The 25,851-nt window shown below is 33.6% G+C and overlaps 3 protein-coding genes across 19 annotated transcripts; all 3 read right to left on the reverse strand.

The window, feature by feature from the left end:
* Positions 1–399: 399 nt before the first annotated feature.
* On the reverse strand, positions 400–1,956 carry LOC142611356 (glucan endo-1,3-beta-glucosidase, basic isoform-like). Its single transcript, XM_075783466.1, has 2 exons — positions 1,798–1,956; positions 400–1,442 (listed from the first exon to the last, which is right to left on the reverse strand). Exons 1-2 carry the CDS (start codon positions 1,892–1,894, stop codon positions 502–504), a joined length of 1,038 nt encoding a protein of 345 aa, XP_075639581.1. The 5' UTR covers positions 1,895–1,956; the 3' UTR covers positions 400–501.
* A 2,785-nt stretch (positions 1,957–4,741) lies between these two features.
* LOC142611286 (DNA repair protein recA homolog 2, mitochondrial) lies at positions 4,742–13,746 on the reverse strand. Of its 7 annotated transcripts, XR_012839989.1 has the most exons (10): positions 13,536–13,746; positions 12,443–12,514; positions 12,193–12,253; positions 11,809–12,026; positions 10,543–10,630; positions 8,085–8,257; positions 7,413–7,559; positions 7,167–7,301; positions 5,154–5,568; positions 4,742–5,083 (listed from the first exon to the last, which is right to left on the reverse strand). XR_012839989.1 is itself a non-coding variant. In XM_075783387.1 (9 exons), the coding sequence occupies exons 1-9, from the start codon at positions 13,586–13,588 to the stop codon at positions 5,257–5,259; spliced, it is 1,251 nt and encodes a 416-aa protein (XP_075639502.1). In that variant the 5' UTR covers positions 13,589–13,746; the 3' UTR covers positions 4,742–5,256. The 7 variants fall into 7 exon arrangements, 6 of the variants coding, with proteins under 6 accessions (XP_075639502.1, XP_075639501.1, XP_075639500.1 ...); XM_075783387.1 differs by having other exon boundaries at positions 4,742–5,568; positions 12,443–12,506; XM_075783386.1 differs by having other exon boundaries at positions 4,742–5,568; positions 7,179–7,301.
* A 2,137-nt stretch (positions 13,747–15,883) lies between these two features.
* Positions 15,884–25,201, reverse strand: LOC142611284 (putative disease resistance protein RGA1). Of its 11 annotated transcripts, none has more exons than XM_075783376.1 (10): positions 22,413–25,201; positions 21,520–21,579; positions 20,821–21,384; positions 20,655–20,724; positions 20,372–20,522; positions 19,480–19,573; positions 18,491–18,570; positions 17,580–17,722; positions 17,326–17,460; positions 15,884–16,385 (listed from the first exon to the last, which is right to left on the reverse strand). In XM_075783376.1, exon 1 carries the CDS (start codon positions 24,951–24,953, stop codon positions 22,413–22,415), a length of 2,541 nt encoding a protein of 846 aa, XP_075639491.1. In that variant the 5' UTR covers positions 24,954–25,201; the 3' UTR covers positions 15,884–16,385; positions 17,326–17,460; positions 17,580–17,722; positions 18,491–18,570; positions 19,480–19,573; positions 20,372–20,522; positions 20,655–20,724; positions 20,821–21,384; positions 21,520–21,579. The 11 variants fall into 11 exon arrangements, with proteins under 11 accessions (XP_075639491.1, XP_075639490.1, XP_075639489.1 ...); XM_075783375.1 differs by having other exon boundaries at positions 18,491–18,643; XM_075783374.1 differs by having other exon boundaries at positions 19,480–19,626.
* Between the last annotated feature and the right edge of the window lie 650 nt (positions 25,202–25,851).

The following is a 25,851-nucleotide window of genomic DNA, read 5'->3' on the forward strand; positions in this document are numbered from 1 at the left end:
AGTTCTTGATAGTACTCTCCTTCCTAAGGTAAGTTACTGAAGTTCCATCGTTGGGTGAGTTATAAGTTTGCCTAAGGTAGTCTCCAGAGCATAATATTTTGTTTATTAGTTGCACAATGTTCGAGTCGGTAGAATCGTTAAGCACACAGTATCTCCATCTTTTAGGTCATAGAATATGATTATTTTTTGTTAAATTTCATGCAAGCAATGTTTTTTGTCGTTGTGGACAATTACATGTAGGGGAAAGTGTGACCATCAATAATGTTGTGTTGTGCAATAATGTACAAATATGTAAGACAAAATATGCGTGTGAATATTGAAACCCATCTATTATAGGAAATTCACTTCCTAGATGATCTCCCTTTGTACTTTGTAGTCAGGAAATAATATAGAGTAATATTTAGTCCAAGATTATTTGCCTTCTTTATTTATGATCATAATAAAAAGGAAGAACAAGAAGCTTTCTTAATCCATGCATGAAGTGCTCATGATATGCACTCTTTAGTTGAAATTAACTTGGAACTTAGGCTGCTTGTTTGGTAGAAAAAGCCCCCAGTGTTTCTCAAACTCTGGATTTTTCTGATTCTCATCAAACATGGCAAACACATAAGTTTCTATAGGCCTTCCAGGCTTCTTTGGAGTCCCTCCCTTCACATGTTGAATCAAATTGTTGATGTAAGTTCTTTCATTATCAAGTGTTGTCGCTGTCCCTCCAGCTGAAGGCCAACCAGTCTCCGATATAACAATCACCAAAGACCCCCCACCGGCCCTCTCTAAAGCCGTGTAAACAGCATCAAGAATGGCATCGAAAAGGTTGCGATAACTGAGTGGGGGATCACTCACTACAGTTGAAGGAGCAGTGAAAAGAGCATAGTCAAGGCGGATGCTATTGAGGTTATCCTTGTAACTAATATAAGGGTACAAATTAACAAGTAATGGGGACTTGTTGTTCACTAAGAAGCTGATGATAGGATCAAGAAATGGTCGATATTCAGGCTTGAGGGAGCCATTTGATGGAGGGTAGGATACTTTTAGGATTCCGGTGTCAACAGCTGTGGAAACTTTGATTTGGTTGCCAAGGCCAGCAGTGGAGATTGCATTTTGTATGTTTCTCAAGGCAGGGACAACAAACCTTGCATTTGGACCTAAGGGCTCTACTTCATTTCCAACTGCAATGTATTTGAATTTGACATTGCCATAGTTTTTCACATTGTTTTGGACCCATGTGTTTGCATTGGCTTGGTTGGAAGCAATGTTTCCAAGCTGGTCATTGGGGACACCAAGGATGAGCTCAATATTGGTGCCTCTGAGGGCTTGTAGAGCAGCTTGGTTTGGATCATAGAGTCTCATTCTTCGGATGTTATATTGGTTGTAAAGCGCTACCACTTCTCTTTGTGGTGGTAGGTTGCCAAGCATTCCATAACAAACACCTATTTGGGCACCTGCAGTACATCATACAAGAAGTCAGTAATTGTACACGTGTTCTTTCTGAACGTATCTTTTTGAGGATGTTGTATTAATCAAATTAGGAATAAAAAACTATGAAGGTATGGAATTAAGATCCTCTAGAGTTTTATAGTAACTCTACCACGAAGTTCCTAAAATGATAGTGAAATCTAATCCATTCATTTCAAAATGAATTCATATGATATTTAGGAACACCGTAATAGAGTTACAATAGAAACTTATAACGATCCTAATCCGAGGGCCTAGGAAAAGGATCATGATCCCACAAATGCTAAGATGGGGTTAAGGGAGATTTTAGGACACACATATGGTGCAAATTGAGAGAGAGACCTGTTGTGTCTAAGCTAGCCATCAGCACGGCGAATAGTAGTGGCGCTATGGAAATCATGGAAGGGCTTATAGTACTAGCAGAATGGGATTTAGCCATTGAGCAAAACTGATGAGAAGAGAAAGAACAAGCTAAGCATAACAAGCATGTCTCCAGGACTACTAATACTTGCCCTTTTATAGGGGAGAAATGCAAGTGCTTGAGACTTTTTTAGTGTCTATTCACTCCACTTTTTAGCTGGTCAAGCCCGCCTTGGAAGTTGCAGCACTTAAAGCACATCTACCTCCTTATTATCTTAAGTCTTTGCTCAGCACCTTTGAAAAGTCTTAGAGTTCGCCATGTCCATTCAGCATTTACTTCAACGACAATGGTTTTCTAAAATAGCAGCTCTAGTACCCGTTCCATCACCCTCCCTTTTAAATAATAATAATAATAATAAATCAATAGTTACAATGGGGGAGAATTTTCTGTTTTAAATACCAAAATATGACAATTGAGTTATAAGACTTTTTGCTGCTATGTTCCATTATTTGTCCATTATTCCATATTTTGGGGTTAAATTTTAACCATTCGAGTGAAAAGCCTACCATAAAAAAAATAATAATTAATAAAAAAAAAACCAGTTATAATTTTTCATTCTTTGAACCTATTAAAAGTAAAGGTGAAATAGAAAACTGATGTAGAAACCAAAAGCAACAAGAGATAAAGAGAGAAAGAATTACATGGTTAAGCTTGGCTGCAACATCCATACCTCTAAAGGCTATATAATTATATCTTGTATTCACTTGATTGATAACACATTACAAGAGAACCCATATTTATAATGGGATTCACATAATTTGAAAATGGGTCAATTACTAATTTATTACATGGATATTCTGATTTTTAATTTCATTTCAATATAATTGATTGCTTCAACTCCTTGATTTACGCTAAAAAAATCAACTCCTTGATTTTGTCTTCAATTTGTGAATAGCAAATCATACTTTCTAGCCCTCCCCTCAAACTCAAGGTGAAAACTTGATGAAGCCTTAAGTTTGGAACAATCTTGGATGATTCCTTGAGTGAAGCCTTGAAAGTGACCGAAATTGGTTGGATGTGGATTGGGCACAATGGAGAAAGATAAGTGTGAATTGTTAACATCAGAAAAATGCCAAGAAAATGCCACTCTAGCCTAAGTATGGCAACATCAATGGCCCAGGGAGGCTACTTCGGCCTAAGATTGGAGAATGTCTTGAATTAAGTAGAAACTGTGAGTGAGAATTTGGAAAGAATTGGCCCGAGATAGTTCATATTTCCTAAATGAATAAATAAGGGCTAGTTCTTTGTCTTCTACTTCTGTTCTATTTTTCTATTGTGCAATTTAATGTTACTCCTTATTTTTATTTTGTTTAATCTTTGGGCCATTTAAGTCTGCTTATTTATTGTGTCAGATTACAACCAAACAACTAAGAAACCTTTTCTAAGTGGTAAAACTTATAGGTGAATATTCCCACCTGCCAAAACTAATTTCTGGGTGTTTGGGTCGATTTTTGAAATGCCAATAAATTAGGTCTATATCTTAAGTTCAAAATAAGGGAGAATAAAGCCCACAATTCACTCTAGTATTAAATAAAAACTAGTGATGCATAATAAAAGAAAGATTGTAAAAGGCCTTGTACTCATAAAGAAAACAAAAGAAATATGATCGAAATATTAAAAAAAAATTTATATATATATATATATATATATAATTTTGCCGTTAATATTAAACAGATAGGGAGAATAAGGAAGGTTACGAAGGAGAGAGAGTGGACGCTACTAGTGCCATCAAACAAGACGTTTGTGGTATAGCATTAAAGACAATAAAAATAGTGCTACTATTTCATGTTGTATTTACTGTGAATATGGTTTATAAGTTAAGTTAAAAGAGTCGGGAGAGTTTTTCTAGAGTTGAGTTGGAAGCCCCCCAACTTTTTTTTTTTTTTTTTTTTATGGTTGTGGGATTTAAATTCAGATTAGGGAATCACTTAATATCCATCTACTTATAAGAACCAAGGCTTTTTAATTATTATTTATTTTAGAAAAATGGCAACCTTAAGTTTTGTTCTTGGTTGAATAATAGGATTAATTGCTTTAATGATTAATTTGCATAATTTTTTTTTACCAATCTCACTTTTTTGTGTTTACTAAAGGGAAACACCCCTATAAGTAACCTAATAAATTGTGGAAACTAGTCAGATTGCTCTAATAGTAGCTGACCTACTTATTATAGTTTAAGCTGCTTATTTCGAGTTTTATGGAAGTTCGGGATAATGTGACAAATTTAGCAATCTAGATTAGTGTTTTTAGTTTTATTTGTGACCAGCACATAGTCTTGATCATAGACCTCTAGGTTTTACAAGCATTCAAAGCTAACTTTGTAAAACGCAAGTTTAGGCTCTGGAATAAGCCCAAATAGGCTCACTATTTACCTCAAGACCACACTCCTTCCATGTCCCCAAATAAAATATATAAGCTTAGGCTACGTATGAAAAAATAAAATATGTTACAGAATGTATAACGGGTCCAAAGAGTACTAAGCTTTGCTTGCATTGGGCTTGTAGAATATTCGCAAAAATTGGCATCAACACTGGTAAATAAGTGGTATTCACCCTTAATGGACTAAGGGTTTTATACTCATGCCCAGAACAAAAATTAAAAGAACGGAAAATAAGGAAATTGTTTATTGTTTTGTGGTTTGAGTATAGAGAAAATGTATACAATGGTTTTTTATTTCTTAATCCTCTAATCAAATTTTACCTATTTTGTTGAAAATTTTAGTGTCCTGAAAGGAAAATAATATAAAAATATTTTTCAAATTTCTTTACTCTCTCCCTATTGACAAATTAACAGAATTTTTAAAATTAAATAAATGAACGGATTGTAAATCCCATCATTTTTAATTACAATCCTTTCATTTATAAATTTATATAAAATAGTCAAAATCTTTATCCAAACACATGGTAATAGAGTTTCGTTTGGTCGAGCCTCTAATAAAGGTCTAACAAAAGTCTCTGTCTTTGTCTCTAAGGTCCAACAAGCATTGAAACAATATTTTACAGATAATACATCAAAGAGTAGTCAAAATTGATGGTTTTGGTGTTCTTTGCAACTACTATAATATTACAACAGAGATTTATAATTCATTATCAGAGTATTTAAAATGATTTTACCAGATAAACAAGCAAAGAATGAAAGTCTGAAGATAAACCAAAGGACCCAACCACATGAGCTATTATGTCTTTCTTCTGAAATAACAGAAGGGAACTGCAGATTAAATCAATTCAATTAGTGTTGTTGTCGAATGCTTAATTCACATCAAGAGCAAGACTTGTACCTGAAGAGGAAGACACTGTTGTAATCTCAAGTTCTAGGATCCTACAGGTTAGAAAAGTGGCTGGGTCCTTTGACATCTAACTACCATATCTGAGTAAAACTCATCAATTCAAGGATCTAACGTGATGCTCTTTTCTCTTTTCAAACAACTGTCTCCTTAATATCAAGACTATCTTATCGAGAATTCCATCATTTTCGACTAGAAACTGCTCAGCTTCATGTTTACCACTGAAAAGTTTCCCATCTATTAGGTAGTTGCTTCCTTCTTTGACAATGACTCCATGTTCACAAGCTAACTCCAATACCTCAGCTTCACAGCAAAAGCCTCTCCCAAACTGTATCCCCAATTCGGCCTTTTTCATTGAAGGCGCCAGATTGTTTTTCACCACTTGGATGCAAACCCCAAGGCCAGTTACCTGGAATGTAAGTTATTATTAAAAATACTAATAAAAAATATAAACAGAAACAAGTAAAATAAGATTAAAAAGTAAACACTAAGTCAAAAGAAAAATGCTCAGAATAGTAAAAAGAAAGAGCAGAAAAAATCCTCTAACAATCAATGAAACAAAATTAGTAAAAATTATGAAAATCCCTACATAATCCTAGTTGAAATAGGCTGCAACCACCTTTCTTGTCCATGGCTAATTTAATTCCTTATTCACCCATCAAATTTTAAGCAAAGATAAAATTATTGTTCACAAAACAACAGCCTTCTCAGTATTTTGACACATTTTTCAAGAAAATTGATCTAGGAAGAACATCTACTGCTTATTCATCTGACCAGAATACTTGGCTCTACTGCAAGTGTCAATCTGCACAAGCTGCTGACAGTGGAATGTTGCGGTTATAAATATCCTTCAATTGATAAATTAATCTTTATTTATTTATTTAACATTTTCCTTTATCTTTCCACTCAACTTAAGATCTGACTATATGTTGTTACTATGAAGACAACAAAATTTGAGACAATGACACCATCAATCACAAACCGACACCATATACTTGAAACACAGATCCACGACTCCAAAAGAGAGTGAGGGGGGATGCCTTTGTCATTATTTGGTATAATAGAAAGTCTATACAGACACATAAATACAATTTAATGCCAAAGTACCCAATAAAGCCAGTTATTATTAATACCAACTTTCTCTAGAAAGATCAATAGGAAGAGGGAAGCCACCATTTTTACTACATTTATTTAGGTGAACAACAACAACAAAGCCTTAGTCCCAAATCTTTTGAGTCGGCTATAGATCCACAACAAATTAATTAGGGTCAGCTACATGTATTCTTTTCCTCCATTCTATGCTATTCAAAATCATAATCATTGTAACTTCCTTAATTGACATGTCTTTTTTCACTACTAATACAACTACTACTAATATTATTGTTTGTTCTCATCTACCATTTTTTGTTCCCTAAACTTAAATTAACTCACTCTTTTTTACCTGTGCATTAATCGCTTTTCTCTGAGCATGATAAAAAAATATGGAGGAAATTACACTTTAGTACTCTAAACTATACCCTATATTACACTTTTCACCCTAAACTTTTCGAATGCACGTTTTGCACCATAAACTATGACCCTTATTACACTTTGCACCCCGACATTCATTTACTGTTACCTTAGACGGAAATTCAAAGTTTACGGTACAAAGTGTAATCAAGGATATAGTTTCAGGTGATAAAATGTAATTTCTCCAAATTAACAGCAAACTTGATGTCAGTGTGCAAAGTGTAACAAAGATAATAATTTAGGAAGCAAAACGTGCATTCGAAAAGTTTTGAATGCAAAGTGTAGTCGAGGGTATAGTTTAAGATGGTAATATTTAATTTTCCCAAAAAATATGAGGTAGAAGAGATACGGATATTTTCAAAAAGCTAAATGCAAACTCCTAAAGAGGCTAGTAGCATGAGATTTTGAAATATATAATAAAATAATATCTGCAAGCAATAATCAAAAACACTATTGTTCATTAATGCTTCTTATTATCAAAAGTCACAAAAGATAAACCTTTTCCTCAACCTTGAGTAATCCTGTCCTTATCATCTTCATTCGTACAGCTGCATAGAATTTCAAGGCATTTCCGCCACAGGTGACCTCATCCACAAGTCCAAAACCTTGCCCTGATTTTGGACTTGATCGAACCTGGAAATAAAAGGTAATATGAGAAGGTAAATGGATTTCATCCTCACTACAACTGATAAAATAATAACATATAAAGAAAGAGGTTAAAAATGACCAAATATCGTCTTCAACCTGATTAAGAAAAACAATTAGAGTTTGAGATTGGCATAATGAGTAATTGATTTTTCTAAGTGCTTGGGTCATTATTCGGGATTGTATATCCTGAAAGGTGCTACCAATCATATGATCAAGTTCACATTGGGGGACAAGGGCAGCTACCTGAAAAGGCCAACATGCAGGACATTATTAGAGCATGATAATAGTGATAAAGAAAATAAAACAATGAGTCCAATTGACAGATCTCTAGTCATCTACAATCACAAAAAAATAACCCAAGGAAAAATTTTTTTTTTGAAAAATATAAAGAGTAGGTTTCAATAATAAGGCTCCAATGATAACCCATATAATTTAGGTTAACTGATGGAGATATTGCCACCTAGAATTATTGGTGTATTTTCTTTAAATGACGAAGATTATGATGATAATAACAATAATAATAACAGCTTCACAACATGTCCCACATTTCATTTTTCTGTACAAACTAGAATACGTCATCCATGAGGAGAACGACTTTACTGAAAACAAACTGGTAAAGACTGGCCAAAGCACCATAGTTGAACAACACCCACCTGTGGGTGTGGACCCAAAAAAATAAAAAATACCAAGGCAAGGCACCCCCTTTTACTCCCCTAGAGGAAGATTTATGGATAACACCAGAATCATGTATGAGAATTAATCACTTACACTATCAACCACAATAACATCTACAGCTCCACTTCTGGTCAGAGTGTTAACCACACTTAGCAAATTTTCAGCAGAACTTGGACGTGAGATAAGAAGATTTTCTGTGTTTATACCCATTGATTCTACAAGGGAAGGGTCCATCGCATTTTCTACATCAAGATATGCACAATACCCTGCCAAAAGGACAATTCTATGAGGCAAAGAAAGCATTAATCTATTAAAAAAAACATGATAAAGAACAATAATAAATTGGGTAGAAGGAAGATCTCGTATAACAAATGTAATTAATTAAGGCCAAATCTATTAAAGGACAAGTAAACCAACTAGTCCATTTAAAAAATAATAATAATCCATGCTGCCAAAATAAACAACCAATAACTCAGTGAAGCACTAAGATGTATGCCTTCCTTATATGTTTGTAATCTGCCATCATCAATGATTAAAAAGGAACTGCTTACTTTTTTACTCATGTCAAACTTATGTCAACAAGCAGCACATGACCAAATATGTGATCTCAGATCCTTCCAGGGGTTTATATTTTCACATACCAAAAAAAATCTCTTGAAAAAAGGAACTGTTGAGATTTTTTTGTTCGCATCCAAAGGAAACTTAGGAAACAATGAAGCAACTACTTATCAAAAAAAAAAAAAAAACAATGAAGCAACTACCTGGAAGAACTACAATGCATTTATATAGCAAGACAGAAGCACACATTTAACGCTCAGATATTCTTAACTTACAACCAAAAGCACTCCAGGGCAACAACTGCCATATTAAATCTAATGTACACCCAAAAGTAGAAAAAGGCAACCCTAACATGCCAAGAACTTGGTGTGATCTTACAAACTTGTGCCTATAAACACAGAATTCACTAGTAATCATTTTGTCAAGCTCACTGTAATGACCCTCATCACTGACAAGAGAGCACCAGTAGATCTCCGTAAGGTTGTTCATGTTAGCACTGTTCTGGTGACACAGTTTTAATATTCACAATTACATGTTGCTATGTACAAAGCATTGATAACAGTAGATTAATAGCTGTAATAGGACCATACATAAAGAAAACAGTGACCATCCGGAGAAACCATACAGAAAGAACAAGGCAGTAGGGACTCCCATTCATTACCAATAAGCATCAAGCAACATGAAATGGCTTAGTCCTGCATTCTTGAGCAGAAATTTTGGATGCAGTTGTATCTTGCATATGAGGATTAATTGCAAGACGGGCTCTATTTAAGAGATTATCAGATATGATACGATATTAGTCATCTAAAATACAGATTAACAACAATTGAATTATAAATATATTTCTGATCAGTAGCCAGAAAAGTGGGAAATTTCCAAAAGAAAAGTTCACCAAAAGGGTGGTCATTTTGAAACATTAGCCTCAACAAAATTATTTTTTTAATAAATAAAGCTACTTTGTGCAAAGGAGCACAAAATAGTCAAAAATTACAAAGAAAGAAAGGAAAATGAGCGAAAAAGAAAACTTAAATACAAAAGAGAAAGAGGACTAATAAAAGATGGGAAATATTCACTAAATGTGAGTTTCCAAGCATGTGAATTGTAACCAGTCAAACAGAGAACCATTGAAAGAAGCAAGCAGCTGGTCATCCGAATTATCCACATCCTCAAACATCCACCTATTACACTCCCTCCATGTACACCACATCAACCACAACAGAACTAAATTCTAACTATTTGACAAGTGCTTCCACAACCAATTCCACCAACCAAAAAGAAGATCAAGTACCGTTTTTGGTAAAACCCATGAATTCCCAAAGGATCGAAAAAACAAAACACCACAACCTATGAGCCTTCTCATAATGAAGCAATAAATATTCCACAATCTCCCCACAACAATTGCACATAACACACCAGTCAACAAAAGCGAAACCCCTAATTTTCAAATTGTCACCCGTGACTATCTTATCCCAAGCTACAGTCCAAACAAAAAAATGACCTCAATGAGGGGCCTTAACTTTCCAAATACCTTTCCAAGGAGAGACAATGGAGAGGGGACCTCGCAACGCATTATAAAGCGAATGGATATCAAAATCCCCATTCTTCTTCAACTTCCACTTCATGCGATCCCCATTTTCAGTTGAAGGGATATTGGATTCCAAAATATGAAGGAAATCCACCACTAAATCCAACTCTCAATCATTCAAATCCCAAGTAATTATGCTAAACATAGGTCCAACATCCCTTGATAGAAGGATAATTACTTAAATATGCATGAAAGTTTGCAGAAGGATCTATAATTAGCTTTGATTAATGTAATTACTGTAAATAAGAACAATCAAGGGTTTAGGGATCTATGTACATTGACTGATTGGATATCATTCACAATGATGGGTTAAAAAGAAGTCTCTTGTTTTCATTGGCAAACCAAACTAATTCAGGTCATACCTAAAACATCAATCACAAAGTGGAAGATGAAAAAATAAGTACGCACCTCCAAGCTTTTGAGCTTCCTTGATGATATGTAGGGCAAGCGTTGTTTTTCCAGATGCTTCTCGCCCATAAATTTCAACAATTCGTCCCTACAAAGTGTAGAGTAAGTCTCTAACCACATCAGTAATGACACTACTCCATTTCTTTGTAAACATAAACTTTGAGGTCAAAATCATTAACATACATTCATCAAGAAGTAACTGATTCATAACATAAGTAGTACATTTTTAAGCTCTTTTAGTTTTTATATGTTCACAGACTGTAGTTCCAAATTTTCATGAAACAACACTCATCAATTGAGAATCATAATCATGGCATGCAAAGACCCCTCTTTATATATAATTTTTTTTTTTTGATAAGTAACCCCTCTTTATATAATGAATTAATAGTTTTTTTTATATATACTTCAATAATTACAACAGGGGAGGAGGTATTTGAACCCTGGATTTCTTGGAGACACCAGGAGGTGCCAACCAATTGAGCTACAAGGCTCTTGGCTATAATGAATTAATAGTAAAGAGACTCAAAATATGGTCGACCATGCATGCAACACTATTTTTTGCTACACATCCCACCTCAAAAAGCTACTAATGAATTCCTAAAACTTGAGCAAAATGTTAAGAAACTATATGGAGATACATAATAGAACTATAGTATGTACCCAAAACCTTAGTGGATTTAGCCTTACCAATATGAAACCACAGTCCAAGTCTAACCATGAAGTGAAATCCCACTAAAAAAAATAGGCTTCACACCAAAGACTATATAAAATCTCTCTCTAGTGTTCACTTTGCACAAATAACTGAAATCCATCTTTTTGGTTCATAACAACAATGGAATTAATACTTAAGGTTTTAAAATTGCATTTCGCAGAAAAATTAAACAAAACCACCATTCTTAATTCATTGAGCCTAATACCCAACAACATTAAAGTATGTACAGTCAGATATGTAACAAAAGGTAACTATAACATGTATGCTCTGCGCCAATATTTTTTAATTCATATTGAAAATTAACATAGTGAAGATCTAGGTAGCAGAAACTACAAAGCAATAACTGCTATGGTCAACAAACCTAGCTAAGTGTATCAAAAAACAATATTAGGATAGCTGACCGTACAAGGTCATACACATATGTCCCACGCATCTCTTTTGGTATAATGCACCAGGAATCTGCCTGTCTCTAGCATATATGTGGGGTGTACACCTATGCATATGCTCATACAGAATATGTGGCAGGAGAAAAATTTTGCTTTTCGAATAGTCACCTTCGGTAATCCTCCAACCCCAAGAGCTATATCAAGCTTCAATGAGCCAGTAGATATCACAGGTGCACGTCGTGAGCTAAAAAACCGTTGTAATGACAACATAGATTCTCTACCAAAATCACTAGCAAGTCTTGAGAGAGCTAGACGTAATGCAGTGTCTTTCTTTGTTGCTTTAATATCATCAAGGAGTTCGTCACATTCAAATTCTGAAACTTCAGCTGAAAAAATGAATATCATTAGAATTTACAAATTAGAGCAGACCAATCATAGACATTTACAAATTTCAAGAAGAAAATAATTTTAAAAATGGCATCAGTAGTGGGAAATTTTTGTCTGACAAATGACAAAAATATACATAAAATTGCATCATGAGCTGCTCTCTACCTACAGTGGAAAGATGGCAAATGTTCATGGCAATAGAGGTTACCTCGTCTCTTCTTCCACACTGGAAGGAAAAAGAAAATTGGTTATAGGACAGCATGGAAGGCAATACTGCAATACGCATCTAGAATTTAAATAAAATATATAAAATTGAGAATAGAAGGAATCAAACAATTGATATGTGGAAATGAAGAAATAAAGAATTAATCAATTGACTTGAGAACAAGAAAGAAAAATGAGAAGGCACACATACATTGACCATAGTACAGGTATTGCCTATAGTGGTATATACCATAACAACAACAACACTATAGATCCTGAAAATCTTGAAGGAAGTTAAAGACAAAAAAAGAGCACTTCAGCAATCATCTTAGTCATAATAAAGATCTACGAGCAGCCTAAAAGGCATAGAAATGCCATCTAACAACTATTAAGGAGTTTCCTTTAGTGCATAAAAAGTTATAAATAAATAAATAAAAGAGAGGGAGAGATTCTTGAGCAGTGTACCTCCAATCAAACTAACTTACATGCCATGCACCTCTACCCCTATAGTCTTTCTCCTTCCCAAACTTCACCAAATGATTCAAGACCTAAAGTGAAAGAGACTTTGAAAACAAAATAAAGAACCAAACACCTCTACCTCAAGCAATAATTTATGACCAATGAAAGCCACTAAACAAGGATTCCTCCTCCGTGATGCAGCTCTCTCCTTTTATTAGGATCAAATTGCTTGCTGTCGAATAAGTTTGTGCCACCCTCATCAACAAGGTATTTTTCAAACAAAAATCTGAAACACGTTGTTGAGATCATTATTCATTTTCTCTCTGACCTACTCAACTCCTCATGTTTATGCACTTCCAAGACCTAGCCCTCTTCCACTTATCAATTTCACAAATTCTTCCTATCTTTCTTCTTTCCATTATACCATCACAAGCTCCAGCATGCCAGCAATAAAATCCCTTATTCCCTCTTTAGTTTCAATCAATAACAGCAAAATTCTGGCTTCCCTTTGCAATTTATAGTTTCTCTTCTGTTCCTCTTTGTAATTTATACATGGGCCTTTGTTTCTTCTTTCACATATACATTAAGCAAAGAAAAAGCAAAAGCTCTATAAATTATTTAAATCTTTTCAATTTCATATTCATACAAGCATGCATTGGAGTCGGTGCAAAATAACCAAAAACAAAAAAGCAGGAAACTTTGCAAAATCTAGGAACCCAGTTCAGAAAATTTCAGATATAAAACAACACCCAAGACTACTGCAGCTACAAAAACCAAGAAAATCACAATGTCCCAGAAAGTTTACCACAACAAACTGTGAAATAAAATTGGAGAGAGAGAGAGACCTGGTGGAGAGAGCAGAGTAGAGTAAAAAGGCGAGGTCTCCCGCTGAAGCCATTGAGACAAAGATGGTTCATTACTGAAGGTGTAAAGAAACCCATTTTTGTAAGGAATTCCTGTAAAGATTTCGGCTTTGGGGTTTAAGGTAGAGAAAGTTAGAAACCCATTTCAGTTTTCTGATAATTTCACTGTGTGTGTTTTGTATTTCTCTTAGCCGGCGTCATTGTTGTGATGTTCATGGGTTTTCTTCATGCTCTTCTTCGGTCCTTGCTAGTGTTCATTGGCCCAAGCCCAAGATAAACGGGCCATATGGTTTGATCTATTTGTTATGATTTTTTTTTTTTTGGTCTTAATTATAAATTTATAATCAGCACAAATGCACAAGTATATTTCAACCCACTAATCTAACCTAACAAATCTGCTCTAATGTCTTGAGTTGAGTTGAGTTGGGTTAGGTTGGATTTTATTAACATTTTTACTCTAAGCTTAAGTCGGGTTGAATTTAACTTGGCGAAATTATCAATTCAAATAAACTAACCTAATCCACACTATCAATCATTTAAAAATTATATTTTTTAATTTGTTAGTTTTATTATTTAGGATCAAAGACTTAATTGGAATATAATGCTTAATTATGAACATTACAATTGTATATTGAACAATTGGTCTAAATAGTTTTTCTTTTTTTCTTTTTTCTTTTTAAAGTGGATCTATATGTAATTTTAAAAGGTTGTAAATGTGTATCTCTAACAACTTAGCTATTCTACCAAGAGTCATGTACATCAATTAGCAGTATAACACTTCATTGTATTTCAAATGAAAACATATAAAGTTCATATTCCCCTTTGTTGTATCTACCAAACCATCCTAAAATAATAATTAAAAAAATAAATAAAAAAAGGCTAGTTATCCCAACATTTCAGCTATTTTGGTATTTACGACAATCACATTGTTGTGGTCTAACTTAATGTATCACATGAAATCTAGACAATTAAACATGCTAGACTAAGTCTAATGATATCCTTTCGTGCAGTGTTTTTGTCATTATTACTTGTAAGTAAAGGGTAGAATGAAAAATTATTTTTATTTGATAAGAGTATATCAAAATAGCATCAGTGTTGATAATAGTTCTTGCCTGATTATAGTAGTTGGTACTTGGTGTTCACTTGTTCTCGAGTGATATCAATTGTAGGATTATGTTGTCATTGCATCTAATATACTATGGTTTATGGATTGTCAAAAAAAGGTGAGATTGTTAAGTTCTATAGGTTAAGTGTTTGTAAATTAACAAATTGTAAGCCTTGATAAGTTGTAATCTGCATTTTTCAGTTCAAGATGAAGACCTAAGTTAAGCTAAAGGAAAGAGAAATTGTTGCATTTTTGACACAGCTTAACACCTCTCAACACACGTGTTGATCAATCGACAATCAAGAGCCTATTTATACAAAATTGTTATTTATTGCCAAAATTGTAATAAATTGCAAAATAAGGCCTAATTGCAATCCATTGCAATTTTTTTTTTTTTTTGGAATTTTAAGTTGTTGCTATCATTGTGATCCTACACCTATTGGGTTTTCTTTATGACCACACACTTTGTCATAGCTTGCACATTTGTCAATTTGTGATTCGATTATACCTCTTACACATGGGCCCATCACTAGTACTTGGTGAAAAGTAATTCAATCACTACTTAACACATGCACAAGTTGTTGCAAAGTTTGTGTTCATACTTTTTGTGCTCTTCTTTAGTCCTTGGTTGTTTTCATCGGTCCAAGTTCCTAGCCTAAAGCCCAAGATGAACGGGCGTTATGGGTTTGATTTGTTTGTTATACCTTAAATTCTTGGTGACGTTAACTCACTTATCTAGAGTATTTTGCCATTTGTGGTGTTAATTATAAATAAATTTATAATAACCAGTACAAGTATACATTTTTTGTGATTATGGTAATTAGAGGTTTGCATTCAACTCATCAAACATGATGAAGCTCACCCAATTCAACCTAACCCAAACCTTATTTTGGATTTTCATGGATTCACAAACTAAAATGAGAATTTATTATTATTATTATTATTATTATTATTATTATACCCAATTCATAAATTTAAGTTTTTTCATTTAATTTATTTTGGATTTTGATATTTAGTTTAAAGTTGTTAGTTTAATTTATTTTGGCATTTTGAGACTCCGAATATTTTGTACAATTATATAAAATGCAATTTTGCATTGAATTATAAGCCTAAATAGTTAAATGAAAATATAATTTTTTTTTAATTTGACTAGGCACAAATTTTCCAACCCATTGACCTAACCCAAGACAAACCAATGAAACCCAACCACATAAGAGCTGTGACGTTTGTCTTCTAAAATAATGAAAAGGCCTTTTCAATTGAAACAACTTTAAATGTTACAGTCGTCAATTGGTTAATTCACATCAGGAACAATGCATGAAGAGAATGACACTTTTGTAATCTCAAGTTCAAAGATCCTTCAGCTTACTTTAGGTGTTGTAAAGTAGCTAGGTAATTTTACATCTAACACATCTGATTATAACTCAACCATTCAAGAATCTAATATGATTCTCTCTCTATCAAACAACTTTCTTCTTAAGATCATGACTATCTTATCAAGGATTCTATCATTTTCGAACATATACCATTTGGCTTCATGTTTGTCATTGGATCTAAGAGGTAGTTTCTTTCTTATTTGATGATGAGTCCATGTTAACAAGCCAAATCCAAGACCTCAGAGTTGCAGCCAAAGCCTCCGCCTAATTGTATCCCTCCATTCAACCTTTTCACTGAATGTGTAAGATTATTTTTCAACCGACTTGCATGCATACGCCAAGAGCAGTTGCCTGAATAAAATGGAACAAAATTTATGAAAATATGAAAATCCATGATTAATATTGGACACAAAATATTTCAATCACTTTTCTGGTCCATGAAAAAGTTTATTTATCCATCTATAATTTATTCAAGGGCTTCCACAACCAAAATTTATGCAAAGATCAAATTATTTTCAACAAAAGCAATAGTCTTCTCAGTATTTTAACATAATTTTCAAGGAAATGCATCTAGAGAGATTTGAAGTGCTCAATCCTCTTACCCAAATACTTGGCTATATTGGCACTGTCAGTTTGTGTGAGCTGCTAGCTGAGAAATGTCTCATTTATATTTATGGTTCACTTGCTACATGAATCTTTTTTTTTCTCAGCTACCTTTTGTCTTAATCTTGTAACTCAGTTTATGATCTATTTTCATGTTGTTAAGAAGACCAAAGAAAATTGAGACATTGATACCATCAATCTCAAAGTGACACCATGCACCTAAAACCCCATATGCACAAATCCACCAAGCAAAGTGGATGCCCTTCTCATTAGATGACAAATTATAAAGTCTGTACAGACATTAATGAGACAATATATTTCAAGGTTACCACTAATCTAATAGAAATATGGCCCTTTATGATTGAAATTGTGACTTTCTCAAGAAACATCAATAGGAAAGAGGGTAGCAACCAAAAATTTGGTTCATTATTTTAAGTTGTAGATACTCAGCTGTGAAGTTTTCTCTAATTTTCTTATACACACAATGAGAGTACAACTAATAGAGAGCAAATGCACATAGAACTATCTCCATGAAAAGGTGAGGTAGAAGTGAGACGAACAATTATTCAAAAAGCTAAATGTTTACTCCTAAAGTGACTGGCAGCATGAATTTTTAAAATTAATATTTCTCTAAGAACCTTGCAAGCTTATTAATGCTCTTTATTATCAAAGGTGACAGAAGGTTGACCTTATCCTCAATCTAGAGTAGTCATGTTCTTATCATCCTCAGTCATACAACTGAATAGAATTTCAAGGCATTCCCACCACAAGTGACCTCATCCATATGTCTAAAACGTTGCCATGATTTGGGACTTGATTGGACCTGGAAATAAAAGGTAACATGGGCAGGTAAATGGATTTCTTCCATGCTACAACTGATAAAGTACAACTTATAACATATAAACAAGGAGGTTAAAAATAACTAGATATATTGTCTTCAACCTGGTGAAGAAAATTTATGAATGAGATTGGTAGAATGAGGAATGAGTTCTTGTAAGTTCTTGTGTTATTATTCATGATTTACATCTTGGAAGGTGCCACCTATCATATGATCCAAGTTCACATTGGAGGAGAAGGGCAACTACCTGAAAAATCCAAACATGCAGGATGGTATTAAAGCATAAGAATATTGAGAAAGAAAATAACATAGTGCAAATAACTAAACACTCTTTTCTGGTCTACATTGAGTAAGTTGTAATAATATAGGCTCCAATGATGAAACAAACTGCAAACCCAATCAATATAGGTTAGCATACGGAGATTTGGCCACTTATAGTTGTTGGGTAAATTTTCTTTAAATGACAAAAAATGATGACGACAATAACAACTCTGCAAATGCAATTCTAATGAATGTGTTAATGAAACTTGAACAACTAATACCAGAACCATTTAAAGTGCAAATATTCTGGACTCAGAACCAAAAGCATTACTCCAAGGCAACAACTGTCGTATTAAATCTAATGTACACCCAAGAAAGGGGAAAAAGAATAAAGAAAATGGAAATCCTAACATGCCAATCACTAAGTGTGATCTTACAAATTTGTGCTTATAGTATACACACAACGTTCATTAATACTCATTTTTTCAAATTTACTTGTCATTACCATCTATGGACTAAATTGGTAGCAAGATTCTCCATCATTGGCAGAAAACACTAGCAAATATCTATGCTGCTATCTATATTCATTAGATGCCTAATTCTAAATTGCTATCATTGCTGCGGTGATGCAAACGGTTTTAATATTCACTATTACATGTTGCTATATACAAAGTATTTATAATTTTAGCTTAATAGTTGTAAGACGAATAGAAAACATTTATATAGAAAGAGGGAGTATCTGGAAAAACCTTACAGCAAGAACTAAAAGATAGTAGAAGCTCCTTTCCATGACAAAGCAGTATCAAACAATGTGATATGGCTTGATCCAGCATTCTTGAGCATAAGATCGGAGACAGTCATATCTAGTGTGTTAGGATTAATTGCAAAATGGGCTTCATCTAAGAGACTATCAAGATATCAAACAATGGACTAACAACAATTCCATTATAAAAATGTCTTATGAACAACTAGAAGAGTAAGAAATTTAGAATAAAAAGTTCACCAAAAGAGTGGTCTAGCCAAAATATTAGCCTTAACAAAAGCTACGCTGAACATAGCTAATAAGATAATCTTAAAAGGCTAAACAATTGATAGTTTCCAAAACCAATGAGATATCTCTATGAAAAGCCATTGCCCAAATCACCAATTTAAGCACAGTAAAAGCAAAATTTAACTACTAATTGTTTAGGTAAATGTTTTCAATATCTTCTAATACTTCCTTCTTTTCATGGGAACTATTGGTCTTGTCTTTACATCTCATAGCATATAAGATGTAATGACTTACAATATTATTATAGCAGATCTCAAACTTTCTTCAAATAAAAAAAAGAGCATCATCTTTTTCTTTTTTCTTATAAAAGTGCCACCATAAATGAAGAATACAGATAAAAGTTATAAATTGTGCAAAACTAAATGTGACAAATCCATTGGTCATGGAACTCTCACATGGGAAGAGAGACATGAGAGAGGGATGTGCTTAAGGTTCAACAGCCTTTGACAAAATGATAATAGCTAAAATAGGCATGAAAGTTTGCAGAAGGATCTACAATTAGCTTTGATTATTGTGAAATCTATATATTAGAACAACAAAGGGTTCTGGGATCTATGTAAATTGACTTATCCGATTTCACAATAACAAGTTAGAAAGAAGTTCCTTGTTTACCTGAGTAAGCCAAACTAATTCCAATTATACCTTAAAACACTTCTGATCAAAAAGTTTAAGAGGATAAAATTAGGACGTACCTCAGAACTTTTTATTTGAACTTCCTTGATGACGTGAAGGGCTAAGTGTTGTTTTTCCAAATGCCTCTCACACATAAAGTTCATAGATTCTACCCTGTAAAGTGTAGAGGAAACCTTTTACCAAAGCTGTAATGACTTCAAATTAACCTAAAATTGAGATCAAACCAATAAACAAAGGATCATTAGTAAAATATAAAAATCTTTATATATACTGATAGGCTGTAATTCCAAATTTTAATCAAGAAACACATATCAATTGAGTACTCATAAGCGTATCAAGTATCAACAATGAACACCCAAGCTATACATCATCAACATTATCCATGCAAGTAAAGCAAAGCAAATAACACAATACATCATGCAAGCAATAAGAATGACATAAATAATGTTAATTTTTTTCCCACATCCCACATTACACAGCTCCAAAGGAATTTCTAAACCTTGAGCATGATAGTAATAACCTAGAAAGAGGACCATATATTATACTCCAGAAATTAAACTTGGACATCATATTAGTAATCTACAGAAAGTACCAAAAATTAAAAACCTATAGGAAGTATCCAAAGCCTTGAAAATGAAAGTAAAAAGTACCTAAATCTAGAAGTCAATAGTGTTAATTTAGTGGATTTAGCCTAATTGATATCCAGGAAGAATCAAGGTTTTTAAGTGTAAAATGAGATTAAAAAGTACAGCCTTCACACACGAAACTACATATATCTTCTCTGGTGTTCACTAAGTAAAAAAAATTGAAATTTGTTTTTTTTTTTTTTTTAAGGATTACAATAACTATGGATTTAATAGTTAAGCGTTTGGAAATTTTTGAAGAAGCTATGCATATGCTCACCACCAAACATGTGGCAAGCAGGAAATTTTTGCTTCATCAAATATTCACCTTTGGTAATCCTCCAAACCTTAGAGCTATAGCAAGTTTTCATGAGCTAGTAGATATCACAAGTGCATGTTGTGAGCTAAAAAACCATTGCAATGACAACATAGATTCTCTACCAAAATCAATAGCAAGTTTTGAGAGAGCCACGTATGACCTACAAGAAAGACCGATTCAATCAAGTGCGCATAGGTGAGACACTAAGCTACTTTAATGGCTAATTCAATGTCTTTCTTTGTTGCTTTCACATCATCATGGATATTTTTACATTCAAACTCTGAAATCTCACCTAGAAAAGAAATTTTAAGCCAAATGAATCCCTTTTCCTTAAAAGAATCTTCCACGAAAACCTGACAAAACTTCAGAAACAAGAGGCATCAATTATAGTCAAAATTGTGTGAATCTCAACAAACAATGGAGGCCAAATTTACAAGCAACTTATACACAATACTCACCAATATCTCCTTGGCATTGTCATCTTGATTTAAAACAATCTTCAGTCTTCAGTCCTCTTTGGGCATTAAGGCCACTCAGTAGATATGACAGCTTTGGGTGTTGAAAATACAAATTTTCAAAACAAATTGACATTTGGAACCAACAATTAATGGCTAAAGCAAACTTCTGGGTAGTATTCCACTTCCATAAAATTAAAAGTTACACATTGTTGGCTTACCAGATATTCTAATGCTATTAGTTATATTACACCACATGAAAATAATTTCAAACTTCAATTTTTTTTTTCAATTAAATGATAAAGCACAACAAGGAATTTCATTTGAATAGCTCCAATAACCAAGAAGCAGAGACAAACAATCAACAACACACACATGACTCAAGTTACTAAAACATTGTGCAAATTAGATAATACATGAAATACAATTGAAATCATAAATATAAACACACATCACTCCATTAATCATTACAAACACTAAATGCACACCACAATATTATTAAAATTATTTACAATACAAGAGAAGGCTGAGACTTTCTGTGCTGCATGTTATGGCTGAATTGATAAGCTGCAATGTTTTAAAGCATGGAATCATTAGATGAGTATAAATTGAAGAAAATCCACTCGTGCTAAGAAATGTAAATCCAATGCAATCACTCACTAGATTGAACATTGAAAATTAAAAATTAATAAAATATCTTACCAGTGGCAATTTTAAGCACAAGGAACATCCTTTTTTGAGAGAACAATCTCCCAAGAACATCTATCAATTTAGAAACAAGAAGAATCAAACATATTTAAAATAATGCCAATTTCACAAATATATAAATTTCATACTTCCTTCATTATATGAATTTATAATTTTAAGTTACACATGGGTCAAGTTTTATATTTTTGCATTGCATCTACTCCTAGTAAGAAAATACAGGCCAAATAAGCTCATTAACACCATGTTCAGTTCACTTTTAGAGGAGAGGAAATGAAAAGATTACAAGATTTTAAAATTTTCTCCCATCAAAGACAATAACAGAGTTCACAATTTGTCTACTCTTCTATTCTCCATAGACTCATTCTTTAAAACCAAAAAAACAATTATCTTTTTCATCCCATAACATACTTTTTTTTTTCAATTTGTTTCTATCTTAAATGATTATTGCCCTTTTGTTAAAAAAAAAAAACAAAAAATCTATCTTGGTTGGTTGTTTTTTATTGTGATTTAATTCAATAAATACAAAAAAAAAAAAAAAAACAAGAATAGAGTTCATAATTTGTCTACTCTTTTATTCTCCACAGACTCAAATCTTTATAACACAAAATTTACAAATTATCTTTTACATTTCATAACTAACTTTTTTTTTTCCAATTTATTTCTATCTTAAATTATGAACGAAAGAAAAGTAGGAAAAAAATCATATTATTGCTATAATATGTATTACCCTTTTATTTTTAAAAAAGAAAAAGAAAAGTAGAAACGATTTCTTGGTTAGTTGTTGTTTATTGTGATTTAATTCCACAAACAATCAGACTTTTAGGTTAGTGAGATAGAAAAACAGAGCATACGTAGAAGAGAAGAGAAAGAAAGATTTTAGCCCTTACCTAAACAAATCTGAATTTGACCATCTTGCCCCAATCTTTGCTGACCTCTCGCTCATAATCTCTCCTCAATTCAGGACAACTCCAAATCTCCAGTTCTCTTAGGGCAGTGAGGCGATCCATCCCTTCTGGCAGAGACGATAATTTTGGGCAATTCCTAATCAGAAGCTTGCGAAGAGAACTGAGATCAGGAAGCCACTCTGGCAATACCCCCAAGTTCTCACAATACCAAATACATAAAAATTGTAGAGTGTCGGCAGATCCTTTAAGCCATTGGGGCAAACTCACTAATTGTGGCAATCCCCAAATAAAGAGTGTTTGAAGCCTCGTCGGGTAGTCATCCCCTTCCATTAAATTAAGTTTTTCACAATCTGTAATATCCAGATATTCCAACGCGGTTAGGTGTTTCATACCTTGCGGCAAAGATATCAGGCTTTTACAATTATCGAAGCTCAAGTAGCGAAGGGCAGTAAGGCGTTGGATTCCTTCATTAAAACACTCTAGCTTATGGCAGCTGTCAAAGCACAAATGTCGAAGAGAAGACATGCACTCGATTCCGTTGGCGGGTAAACGCGTTTGTTTTGTGGTTATCGCAAAATATCTGAGGCTAACCATCTTTCTTATATCCCTTGGCAACTCTTCAATCTCATCACACCCAAATAATGTCAAAGTTTCCAAATTTTGTAGATCGCAAATGGAGTCAGGCAATTTCTTTATTTTCATATTTCCATTTAAGTTGAGATATCTCAAATGCTTCAAAGTACTAATTGAGCATGACAACATTTCCAACTTTGAATTTCTTAAATTTAGCAATCGTAGGTGCTTAAACCTTGAGATGCATGTTTCCACCAAAGATTCATTAATATTAATATAATTAAATTGGCCCCAATCATCAAATGAGAAATTAATAGTCCGCATGTTGTTACTCAACTTGTGTAAAAAAGTTATTGTTGCATCAACACCCAACTTATGGTCCAAAATTGAAATGTGTCTAGCCTTTTCAAATTTGTTGGTCTTACTAGTGTCTTGAATTAAGCAATAATCATTTTGTGCAACATATAACGAAAGATCATGTAACAAATCATGTATTTTAAATGACCAAACAATGTTGCCTTCACCTTCAACTTCTTGGAAGAAAGATCTTGATAACAACTCTTTTAAATATTGTTCTCCAATATCTTCCAACTCAGTACTTTTGTTGGACTTTTTGAGGAGCCCATTTGCCATCCAACATTGAATTAACTCACGATTATAATATCTAAAATCCTTTGGATACAATGAGCAATAAGCAAAACATTCTTTTAAGTACGATGGCAATTTATTGTAACTCAATCTTAATGCCGGTAAAATGTCGTCTTCTTTTTGCTCTAATTCCCATATATCATTTTCCCTTATAGAGATCCAATCATGCTCCTCGGTTTTAGAATAAAGTAAGCTCCCTAAAGTCTTCACAGCCAAAGGTACACCTCCACATTTTTTCACAATTTTCTCTCCAATCTTTACTAGATTTGGATATTGTTCATGCTCTCTTTCATTGAATGCGTATCTTAAGAACAGTAACAAACAATCATTTTCTGGAAGACCTTTTATGTCATGAATTGGTCCAGGAGCCATCGCTAAAGCAACTTTGTGGCTACGTGTAGTGACAAGAACTTTACTTCCTTGTCCTCCTATTAACAAATTCTTAAGGTCAATCCATTTGTTACGATCATCGTTCCAGACATCATCCAAAACTATAAAGAATCTTTTTTCATTTAAAATACTTCGTAATCTAGCTTGCACTTCTTCCAGACTCATGTTATCACTAATCCCACCACCTGCCAATTTAAGCATTTCTTTTGCCAATTTTAAAACGTTGAAGTCTTCTGATACACACACCCAAATTTTGGGGTCAAAATTTTCAGCTACCCTTTCATCATTATACACCCATTGAGCAAGTGTAGTCTTGCCCAGACCTCCGATTCCCACAATAGAAATCACAGAAATGTTATCATTATCATTAGGGAGCATCAAAAGATCTATGATCTTTTGCTTGTCATCAGCCCTCCCAATAACATCACGATCACGAACAAAGGAGTGGGTCTCCCTGTGCACAATACGATTATCATCGAGTCGCATCTCAAGATGAAATTGATCTCTATCCTTCGCTATCAAATCTAGCCTCTCTCTGACCTCCTTGACTCTATGACCCATTTTATTACGGAAGGCAAGCGAGTTAGAAGATGAAAAGAAACGACATACCTTTCTGCTAGTGCTTCCATATTTTTTCACCACTTGCCTCCGTAGATCTTCACACTCGAATTCATCCAGCACATCCATGGCATCATAAAAGACAACTTTGAGTCGCTCCAGCCAAGCGCTCAGCTGGTGGTTTGTTGCTTGCTTCTCCTCAGCATCCAGGATCACGGCTTGGACGGTGGACATGGTATCCTGAAGCTTTTTCAGATCGCTTGCAATGCTCCATGTCAAGGATATCTCTTGGAAAGCAAGGGAGCCTAGCTTCTCGATAACTTTTTCTGCTACGGAAAATGCCAACTCCGTCATTTCTCTTTTTTTTTGGAGGAGAAGGAAGAGAGGAGTTGCGGTTGCTGTGACTTTGGTAAATGAGAATGTTGGTTGGTTTTGCAGTGGTGTGGTACTACTACTGGTGTGAGTGTGAACAAATATTTTGTTGCACAGGAAAACTAAAGATGAACAGAGAGGACAATAATAAGAGGAAAGTGCAACGTTTCTTCTTCACTGTTTCTTTGCATGCTCTAATTGTTTTCTTTCTTTTCGGTCAAAACCATCAGTCCTTCACATTTCAAAAAGGTAGGCCCTTTTAGCCATTTGATTTTTGACAAATGAAACCCAAATGAAATCAAATGCGGACTAAATTCAAATGTGATTTTCTTTGTGTGGGCCACTTGTGTAAATTTTGATTGTCCTTCACAATCTCTCCGTTTCGGAAGTTTTACTATTTTGTCTTTTCTTTATGGTCAGGGTATAGTACTATAATTTGATGATTTTTTATTTATTTATAATTTCTCATGAATATGGAATACGTTTTTAAAAGAAATTTTACGATTTTATGAGGTTTGATGCATACATCAAGTCGTCAACTTGTCACCTGTTAGATCGAGCTTATCGTGAATGTAAATTTTTTATACTACTTTTTGTGTATTATTTTATGCTTTATTGATCACTATTTACTATGCATATGATTATTTTTCATTTTAAAACATAGAGTAAGTGGTGATTAGTAAAACATAGAGGGGTACACACAAAAAAAGTACAGAAAATTTAGACTAGTTTATCATCAGAGTATGTCCTTATTGTTCACTTTTAATTTTTAATTTGTTTCCCAACCCATTCCGAAGATGATTTGATATAATTTGTTTGTTTCATTAAATTGTCACATTTGATCCTATATTTAATACAACTTCAACAAATTTTTTTTTTT

This window comes from Castanea sativa, chromosome 9, assembly GCF_040712315.1.
Source record: "Castanea sativa cultivar Marrone di Chiusa Pesio chromosome 9, ASM4071231v1".
Lineage (NCBI taxonomy): Eukaryota > Viridiplantae > Streptophyta > Magnoliopsida > Fagales > Fagaceae > Castanea > Castanea sativa.